Below are 9,973 nucleotides of genomic sequence, written 5' to 3'. Positions count from 1 at the left end.
GAGCAGTCAAAGTATGCGAAGACTGTGTTTTCTTATTCATGTTTAAATAATGTTCCGGTGAAACGAACTGAGTAGGAGAGATTAGCAAAAGACTGTGTAGGCTGTGCCGATTTGTTCAAATTTGCGTAATGCTCAGGCGAAACATATTGCGGAGCAGAAATTGTTGAGGTATTGCGAGAACGCGCACCGGCTCACCCGCCTTGTTTGGGGTAATGGGTGGATGAGGTTGCGAATATGCGTAGTTGGAGTTCGGCATTTGAGAGGTGGCGGGCGGCAGAGGAGCTGGGGGAGGTGGTGGAGCTCCAGGCTGGTTGTTCATCGAGGTGGACGCGGTATAGCCCTGATTCCGTCGGTCGGGTGGCACGAAATCCGGCCGTTCGCACTCGGGGATTTCTGCCCATTCATCCTCGTTGATTCCACTACCTGTATTCTGTGGTTTTTCAGCAAAGTAGGACTTTGCTTCTTGCAATTTCGCTGCAAGCGCATTTGTGGCCGCAGAGTAGTATTTTTGCGAGTGGCTTCGGCCAAGCTTTGAGCTCTTGCTGTCGTGAGGTCGGTACTTGGGCGGCGGATCCTTGGTACGGGGTGCGGGTTCCTGGATTTCGTCGCTTGAATCGGAGTCGTAAAACTTCTTTGGTTTGCGAACTCTCTCGCGAGACCGAGATCGACGCTCCCCGCTGGAAACTGGATAGTCAGAGTAGATGTCCCCGTATGCCAATCCTTCGTCCTCACTATCGCTGTAGAGATCTGAGTAGTATTGGGTTTTCGCCAGAGGGCGAAGGGCGCGACTTGTGCTTCGCTGGCTGCGCTCAGCGCCGGTGTCATGCGAATAGCGATCGCTTCGATCGCTCCGTAAGGACGTATTGCTTTGCCTCGGCCCAGCTACTGACTCTTCATCGGACAGGTAGTGGCGATCGCGCGGCGCTCGTCGACCCCTATCGCTCTTGTAATCGTTCTTGTAATCGCTCTTGTAGTCGCTTTTATACCTGTCGTCGTCCGAGAGGTCGAGGTCATACCGCTTCTTGGTACTGGACCGGGATGCCGGCGCCCGGGGACGGTCATCCATTGAGTCGGAATCATAATGGTGCTTGGAGCTCGATGTTTTGCTCCTGCTCTTGCTCCTCTCTCGCGATGGAGAATGTTTACGGCTGTGCGATCGATGGCGATGCTTCCCTCCAGGGGACGGCGATCGACCTCGAGAATAGGACCCCGGCACTCGAAGCATGGTTCAGCAGGCGTCCTGAACCTAGTAGCTTTGTCTGGATCTGATGGATGTTGTGCACAGCAAGCCCTGACAAGAGGCAGCTCTCTCGAAACAAAGGCAGGCAGACGATGGACAGACAGGATATTTATAAAGCAATCAGGCTCCAGGTCAACCTGCAACCCGCGACGAACTCCAGCCGTGAGACGGGACGTTGCTGCAGCCACAGGGATCACGGGCCAGCTGAATCTCAGCCTCATCCGCCCCAGCCACGGCAGCCACAGCATCAGCCACACTCCCCTTGCATACTGCATATTATGTAATGTTTCATACAAGGAGTAAGTATGTACAGCCAAAAGAATCATAGATTCAACCTCTTATATATACGGCTAAAGTCGCGGTCCCCTTTCTTAATCAGCACTTGATAGAGAACGGTCGGCGTCATTCATTTTGTTCAGCATTCCCGCCCCCACCTTGCTCATTCATCCTCATAATCATCTTCATGCTCACTCTCCTCCCTTCGCTGCATAAAATCTATGCCCATGGCTTCCAATTTGGCAATATGTTTCGCGGAAAGGCCAATCAGTATGAAATTCTTTGGCAGCCGCTGCCCGGCCCTGTGTATATGGTCCCCACGTTAATCGGCCGCATAAAAGCTACGTGGAATGGGATACAAGTATTTACCTGAGCCAGTCAAAGACCATTTGGCGCGCCCTATCCTTGAGTTGAACTTGACCCCGATTAGCAAGCTTCGGCTCCTCCTCCTCATCGTCGGCCGATTTTATGGCTACCCAAGACGGCCCGTATTTTCGTACCAAACGCACTAGCTGTCTGGATTCCTGAGCTGTCCAGGCCAAACGCACTCTTGGCGCTCCTGGCAAAGTTGGGTTCAGCAGCCTTCTAACGGCGTTCTCTCTGCTCCTAACACCCTCGGGGCGCTGACGGTGCAAGGCCGGAGCCGAAGCAGCCTCAGCCGTGACTGATTGGGAGCGCCGTGGAACTCTTGGTGACGGCGCCGAGCTGGCCTGTGTAGTCGTCGCCCTCGGATCAACTCGCCGTCTTTTTGAGGGGCGAGGGGTGTCGTTATACACGCCAGGTCTGTCCTCAAATGCACTCTCCTCACTTTCATTCTCCTCCGCGCGGCGTCGTTTCCTTGTGTTTTCCATGTCTGGTTCCAAGTCGGCCCCATCCTGGGTGTATCGGATTGGAGACACTCTTTCCGCATTTGCTTGGCGGTTCAAGAATGTTCTTCGTGACGAAACAGGAGTGCTGTCAATGTCCACTAAAGCTGAGGTCTGCTCGTCTCCCTTGTTGCTGGTTTCCGCGGGCCCTGCTGTCCTTACCGACCCACGCTCGTGGCTTTGGCTTAGCGATCTACGCGGGAGGCCTGGAGAAACGGCAGCGCAGGTTCGTTCCCTTAGCTTTTGGAGATGCCGGATCGACGTGATAGATATAAAGTTTCTATAGAAGATTAGATGGTTGAGAATAAAGAAAAGCACTAGGCTAGAAGCGTGATTTCTACCTTTGGGGTGCTGCGGGCGGAAGGGGTGGTGGAGGTTCTGGCTGCAGGGGCAGTTGTTGATTGTCGGTTTCTGGTGAAGCGCGTACTGCCGGCGTGACTGTTCTTTGCGAAGCTTGTCGGGCCTCTCTCCAGAAGTGCACGCTTGACCCGGGTGACGCTGCCAGCGCCGGCGTTGGTCGCAACGACTCGGTGCCCATCCTTGACTCTAATCCTTGCCGCAATTTAGCTATCGCTGTAATGTGGTCCTCCTGCTCCCGCAGCCGATTGTTTATTTGAGCGGTTGTTTCTCGAACCCATGCTGCAAGCTGCACGACGAATTCGGACCATGGAAATGCAGTCTTCAGCGTAGTGAAGTCTACGGGTATTGACGTGTCCTTTCGGAGCGCTTCCCGAATCTTTTCAATTCTCTTTTGAACTTGATCATGGAATCTGTCGGGTAGATCGCCCATTTCATCTTGAAGGCCACCCATCTCCCACCCGCGCAGCGCAGTATCTGCACAAGAGGCATTGAATATGTCTCTTAATATCATTTCGCTGTTTGTTGCCTTTGGGGCCTCGTGCATTGTAAGTATACAACGCTGAGTTCGAATCGCCAGGCCCATTTCGAAAATTTTCCTTGCTGAGGCCTCGTCAGATAGGCCGTGCTCCCTCGAGTCCAATGAGATGAACGGTGCCGGGAACAGGCTGTCAATAACATCTAGTGGAGAGTCGGGTGTCGTCCCGTTGCAAAAGTATATAATATCCAACGTTAATTGCGCGAGGTTAGCTTTCTGGTAAATCCCGTCTGGCCTCCAGTTCAAATTCTCGGCGTGGGGAAGAGCTTCCGTTGCTTTGACCATGTTGATAAAATGCTTGTCCCCAAAATGCCCTTTAAAATCCAAAAAGCTGTCCCCCCAGCTTTCCTCAAGCCTAATTTTAATGGTGGAGTTTGTAATGTGGCTTTTGAATTGCGAGTACGAAAATCCGTGTTGATCCCAGAGAAGCAAGATTTTATCTGACCACCTTTCAAGTTTAGGCAATGCGCGTAGCATGACACGAGGGTCAAGTTGACTTGACACCTTTTTCACATTAGCCACAGGAAGTGGTAGGCCAAAGATGTTTGCGTGGTCCACCGGCGACACAGGGACCTCAACATGGCTCAGTCTCACACTTTTGCTTCCCGGAGTTTTGAGCGGAGACACTGGGCCGCTTTTGCGTAGTATCGAGGGGTTGTCTGAGGACGCAAATCAGTATAGACTCCAAGGCTCACTCAACACCAAGGTTTGGGGTCAAATCCATCAGGATAAAGACAACAAAAATACATAAAAAGGAGCTAGACATCCACTATACAATGCGCTCGCTCCTGTTGGGCCTGAAATGAACATCACCTACTTGAACGTTTTGCCGCTGACAGTCTACTTTGTTTGATCGGGGTCACGATGGGATCTTCGGCATTGCTACCATCATCAGGATCTGAATCACTGCCGCTTGATATCGACCCCTCCTGGGGTAATTGATGTAGGGTCGTTCCATCAATATCCTCTACATCCTCCTCTGGCCGCTCGGGGATTTCAGATGCCAGCATCGACGCCACAGGCCATAACTTGGAGTTCTGACCAGCAAACTCAGCTGGAGGGCGAGATGTGCTGCGCGTAGTAACTGGCATGGGTAACAGTTACATGTACAAACGAGATTGAGGCGCAAGGGCAAGTATAAAGCTCAATATATGAACGAGAATCACACCCTGAGAAGATGCGATCCCTTTGTTTTGAGGCGGACGATGAACAGCCAGATCAGGAATGGTTCAGATTATATAAGCAGTGAGCCGTCACGGGGATCCAATCCTGTACCCTAATCGTGTACCCCAGATACTAGTTAACAGTACCTTGGGCCTGGAAGATGCAAAGAACGAACTGAGATGCAGAACTCGTAATTCAGGGTATGCTCTGCTGGTAAGAAGCCTGAGATCAGTATGTCTTTCAAAACCTTGAATTGCTGACGGCTCTTCCGGAGGCGCGGAAGAGGACTATCGGTACACAACAGCATCACTGCTCTTCAATAGAATAGTCGTACAGTACTGTCGTCTCGCGGCCTGTTGTTTGCAGAAGGAAACAATATCTCCATCAGATTTAACTTCAAGGCGAGCAAACTGTAGAGTATGGTATTACGTAAGGCCAGGATTAGAAAGCAAGTCCATCTGGACGCTAAACCGAATGTAGCCTAGCCAGACTAGCTAGGTGGCTTGTGCATGGAATCAAGCCACACCCCTGACTTTCTGTGACACTTTGGCTTAATATCGATGAGACCGCAGTCAGTTATTAATATAAGACCTCGCGACTATTGATCATCGCTCTAATGCCAACTGCACGGTTTTCGATTACTGACGAGGAGATGCTTGCTCGGGTCTTGATAAAATTGTTTTACTCCCTCCAATCTTGCGGACAAGGCGCCCCCGTTTTATCGATCCAAATCATTGGTTCTCTGTTTCTCATAACTTGTTACTTGAGAGATTTTAACCGGTCGATCGTCTCCCATCGTTTCTACTATTAAGCGGCGTTGACAGTGCTATCCTTCCGTATTTACGAGTTCTCGTACCTCCAACATCCAGTATGAGGCTCCGACGGGTTCCCGTTCCTCTCCTCCTTCTCCTCTGTTCTTCCATCTCCCTTACCCTCGCCGATCCTAGAGCAAATACCGCTACCTCCTCCGATGAGGTAGTAGCCGGCCCCATTTCCGGAAGCCCTCATACGAATCCTCGTGTTCAGATAAGAGGCGTCGAGGACGCACCTATCGATGGAAAGGATGGAAAGCCCCATGCTGGGCCATTCGTCGAAACGCATGCGGAGCGGCAGCGGAAAAAAGAACAGGCTCTATTGGACAAGGGCAAATCTCCAACGCCGGATTTAAAGGACCCTTCGGCGGATCATGTTGGTCCGGATGGAAAATTGATTCCACACTCAAATGATGGAGTTATGAATGATAAAAACAGGCCTGGTCCGAAAGAAGGGACTCGAGGAACGGAAGGAGGGGTATCCGAGAGGAATAAAGGGAATCAGTTAGGTATCGAGAAGAAGCCGGACCCGCCCAAAGAGGCACCACCATTGCCGCATAGCGAGCAGCAGAAAATTACAACTCCTCAGGGCGATCAAATCAAGAAGGAGGACGAGGAGAAGAAAGATAAGCTGCTGGAGGTATATATTTCTTAGACGAAATGATTTACTGGCAGTTCCTGTTTGCTAACGGAGGCTATAGAAACCCGAAGACCTTCCCGAATCACCGCATTCCATCCCTCCTCCAACGCCGCCTCGTGGCCGGAACAGTAAAGGTTTGGCTGTGGAAGATCCGGTGAAATCTTTACCCCACGACAAGCCAAATACAGCACATGGCGATGACCATGTCAACGAGATCATACAGCCTTTCCACTCGTTTGTCCTTTCCTTTACGATGATTATATTCTCAGAAATCGGCGACAAGACCTTTTTAGTTGCGGCATTGATGGCTATGCGGCACCCAAGGATGGTTGTCTTCTCTTCTGCATTCGCCGCCCTCATTACAATGACGGTGTTGTCTGCAATCCTGGGGCATGCTGTCCCAGCAATCCTTCCGAAATCCTACACAAACGTTTTAGCGGCCGTTCTATTCCTTGTTTTCGGTATAAAAATGCTCTTTGAAGCCAAAAATATGTCACCTGACGAGAATGTGAGCAGTGAGATGAAGGAAGTTGAAATGGAGTTGGAAGAAAAAGAGCACCAGCAGCGGCGCCTAAGCCGCCGTCGATCGTCTGTGAGCCCGTATGCCCTAGAGGCTGGCCGTGGAGGTGTTCCTCACAAATCCCACTTTTCTAAACACCATCTTCCAACTCCTGAAAGCAACTCGCCATCCTCGTCTCGAGGCAACTCCCCGTCCCGACGCTCAACGATAAGCAATATGCTCGCCGGGCTGAACAATCTCGTCTCGCTTTTACTTAGTCCTGCCTGGGTCCAAACATTTGCTATGACGTTTCTAGGCGAATGGGGCGATCGAAGCCAAATCGCTACTATTGCGATGGCCGCCGGTCAGGATTACCTGTGGATCACTTGGGGCGCCATCATCGGCCATGGAGTGTGCACCGCAGCAGCTGTCCTTGGTGGAAGGGCAATTGCTGGTAAAGTCAGTATTCGCACGGGTAAGTCTCAAATGCGTTTATACCCAAAGTTCATCCTCTCTCTCCAGGCGTTTGCGCTAATTGAACTCAAGTCACTTTTGGTGGAGCGATCGCCTTCTTGGTCTTTGGTCTCCTCTCCGTCCTCGAAGTCATCTACTAATCCGCGTTGTACAACTACGGTCCCCTTCGTCAATCCAGCTGCGAGTACCCAATATCATTTTTTCGATCATGAATCACTAGCCAAGCGAGTATATCCCCTTTTACATTTTCTTGTTTCTCCTTCGCCTTGGATTTAAGGCGCCTTTAGTCTTGAATAGACCTGGGTGTATCGCTACACAGATATCTTCTTCTGGCCTCACCCTCCGGTACAACATTGTTGTACTCCGTTTCCCTCTGGTGTAATTCCTAATCTCCTACTTCTATATCTATTCATGGTATATATATTGGAAATTTTAGACTGGTTATCCCAGGTGCCAAATGATTGTTTCGCACATCCGTTCATTTTAGGTATCTTTAAATCTTGGATGCACAGTCGATATTCCCCCAGCGTGTCCTTTTCTGCCATTCCACTGCTCTGTTCATGATGCATAGAGCTTTATATCTAGGTGGACAATTAACAAATGTGCATGATAATGGCTTGCTTGTTCTTTCATCCATTTTCCCAGCTGGTACGAGCATTCCGGTTCATCTGACTGTCTCTCAATTTCAGTAACTGATGCCCTCCCTCTCGATATACATTTGGGGTTAACCCTCTCGGCGCTGACTGAACGTTGAGCTAGCCTCCCCAATGCGTCCATATATAAAGGCGAACTATCCATCCTCTTCCACCAATTTTTTTTTCCAACCTTTTTGCTCAGGAGCCCAGGCGGGTGAACTCATTTTTCTTGAACCACTGGGTCACCAAATATTTTGTGCTCTCTAGGAGAAATCCCCTTTACTCTAACCCCCATTGATATTGTCGCAAGGCCACAACACATTCGGCAATAGCAGAAACAGTCACAATGTCAACAAACAATCCCCCTTCTTTGCCTGATGTTTCTCCGTACACGTCTAGCGACGAGGATCATCAAGGCCTAGAGTTCAATCCTCTCGAAGACGCTGGCGGAATGAGCGACGTAATGGTTTCAGATCAGCTTGCTTATAAAAGCTATCGTGGCGGCTTCAGTGCAGCACAAGTTGCCGAATATTTGCGTTCCCCGATCGGAAGACCCATCATGCTCAGTTTCTTCTATGGCAACCCCTTCGTCAGCGCTCCACAGCTCGAACATATCAAGTTCACCTGCCCTGTGAGCAAAAACTTTTTCGACAAGAACATATCGACGCGCCAAAGCGAGATTCAGAACGACAAACAAGATGGACACGACAATGATAGTACTTCCCAGGCGAAAGAGCTGGCATGTCTTGCTGGGCGCTGTGATAGTGAACTTCTCCGTTCATTCCCCAATAAATGCGTCGCTTGCGGTAAACCGAATGCTTTGGATGTTGCCCACCAGCCTCTCTGCTTTTCTTATTGCGGCTACACCAGGCTCGCAAATGGGGCCAAGATGCGCGGGATGATGACTTATATTGCGAAGCTAGTCAAGCAGTTAGACGACGAACAGAAGATTCAGGCTGCGATTGGAGTCGCATCTCGAAGCCCCAATCCTCATATCCATTTCCTATCCGCCCCGGTCTGCGTTCGCAACCGCGAATGTCGACAAAAGGCAGAATGGAGGCTCACCAAGTTAGCTCAATTGGCAAAAAGACCACCTCCGGTCCCAGATGAAACCCACAGGGAGAGTTGCGTTTTCAAGAATAAGAAATCGGACCTGAAGAACAAGGAAGAGTCTATCAAGTCTGATAAATGGGAGGACGCGGATCAGGAGTTTGGCGCGACAATCCAACCGGTGATCGATACCCCCGGCAGAGTCCCACTGCGAGTCGCAGTCTTTTGTGGCAAACCAATTATCAACACCAAGGTGACTACAAGCCGCAATTTGCTGAGTGTCATGGTTTTCACCTTGCGTTGGGATGCCAATGAACTCGCCACGGCTACCGGGGATGACGGCCGTTTCTATAGCCTCCTCGGTGCCTTTCTCGAAACCCGTATTCTCTGCGCAGCAGAGTTCCGCTGTTGTATCTGTCAAGATCGCAAGCTGGCAACAAGTCTGATCCATCGTCCAATTTCTTTTCGACGGAATAATACCACTGGTGCCGGGGCAGCAGAAACACGAAAACTTATCATGCAACTCGTTCAGCTTGTGGGCGATGGCTGCCAGTGGACAGCACCGGAAACAGAGGCGGTTTTGGGATCACCCGGCGTATGGCACGTCAACGTCTTCGTCGCTCCGATTTGTCGTCGCGACAGTGTTGTATGTGAGGAAACGGCTCGAATCGCGGCCAAACGATTCGTGGACAATCAAATTGCCAGTGTTGGCACTCCAAAAAGAGCTCCTTTCAAACTCGCTTGGCCCAACTTATTTTATGACTTTGCGTTATCGAACATGTACACCGTGCAAAATGACGGCAAGGTTCCCAAGCTTGCTGTCAAGAAAATTGGCTTAGGCGTCATGGATGACCCGAAGATTAAAAGCAAGGCGGTAAAAGAAATGCGCCGCACCCTGGAGCGACTTCGCGTAAAAGTCGAAAGCGATTACAACGCGCATCTCCAGGAGACTGAGACTAAAAAGCAAATGGAGGACGAGTGCAAGCGTGGGCGGTCGCATTCAATTCTCCGTGACGAAGACTTTGTCTTTCTGTTTGCGCTGAATTCATTCCCAAATGAAGTGTCCAACGATGAAAACAAGCATAACGAACATGAAGACGAAGGGAATAAAAGGGGATCTGATCCGAAGTCGTTTGGGGATGGAGAGGAGGTTCTTTTGTCCCCAGAAGTGCTCAATTTGAGGGATGAAGTTGGGAAATTTGTGAAGGATCGATATGGAGAGGATTTTCTTGCAAATGCTATGGACGGAGAGATCTGATTACAAGACTGTTTCTTAAGAGTGGAAAAGCGAAAGCTCCAAGGTCTTTTATGAATAACAAATGTCGATATTGATATTTAATTGCCGGGCTCCATCACCTTCGATTTTTGCCCTTTTCTGCACTTTGTTGTAAGGATGTTCAGGGGCAATTTTGTCAGTTCCTA

At 50.1% G+C, this 9,973-nt stretch overlaps 4 protein-coding genes across 4 annotated transcripts; 2 read left to right on the top strand and 2 right to left on the bottom strand.

Moving 5' to 3' along the window:
* Positions 1 to 115: 115 nt before the first annotated feature.
* UREG_00427 (uncharacterized protein) lies at positions 116 to 1,225 on the bottom strand (the record flags this gene model as incomplete). Its single annotated transcript, XM_002540868.1, has 1 exon — positions 116 to 1,225. One exon carries the CDS (start codon positions 1,223 to 1,225, stop codon positions 116 to 118), a length of 1,110 nt encoding a protein of 369 aa, XP_002540914.1.
* A 454-nt stretch (positions 1,226 to 1,679) lies between these two features.
* On the bottom strand, positions 1,680 to 3,562 carry UREG_00426 (uncharacterized protein; the record flags this gene model as incomplete). Its single annotated transcript, XM_002540867.1, has 3 exons — positions 1,680 to 1,818; positions 1,886 to 2,662; positions 2,724 to 3,562. 3 exons carry the CDS (start codon positions 3,560 to 3,562, stop codon positions 1,680 to 1,682), a joined length of 1,755 nt encoding a protein of 584 aa, XP_002540913.1.
* A 1,749-nt stretch (positions 3,563 to 5,311) lies between these two features.
* UREG_00425 (uncharacterized protein) lies at positions 5,312 to 7,006 on the top strand (the record flags this gene model as incomplete). The annotated part of the gene is made up of 3 exons (XM_002540866.1): positions 5,312 to 5,893; positions 5,955 to 6,867; positions 6,939 to 7,006. The coding sequence occupies 3 exons, from the start codon at positions 5,312 to 5,314 to the stop codon at positions 7,004 to 7,006; spliced, it is 1,563 nt and encodes a 520-aa protein (XP_002540912.1).
* An 841-nt stretch (positions 7,007 to 7,847) lies between these two features.
* On the top strand, positions 7,848 to 9,809 carry UREG_00424 (uncharacterized protein; the record flags this gene model as incomplete). The annotated part of the gene is made up of 1 exon (XM_002540865.1): positions 7,848 to 9,809. The coding sequence occupies one exon, from the start codon at positions 7,848 to 7,850 to the stop codon at positions 9,807 to 9,809; it is 1,962 nt and encodes a 653-aa protein (XP_002540911.1).
* Between the last annotated feature and the right edge of the window lie 164 nt (positions 9,810 to 9,973).

Source organism: Uncinocarpus reesii, genomic scaffold (genome assembly GCF_000003515.1).
Source record: "Uncinocarpus reesii 1704 scaffold_1 genomic scaffold, whole genome shotgun sequence".
NCBI classification, from domain to species: Eukaryota; Fungi; Ascomycota; class Eurotiomycetes; order Onygenales; family Onygenaceae; genus Uncinocarpus; species Uncinocarpus reesii.
The sequence above is the reverse complement of the archived record's forward strand: the minus strand, read 5'-3'. Positions and strand labels throughout refer to the sequence as shown.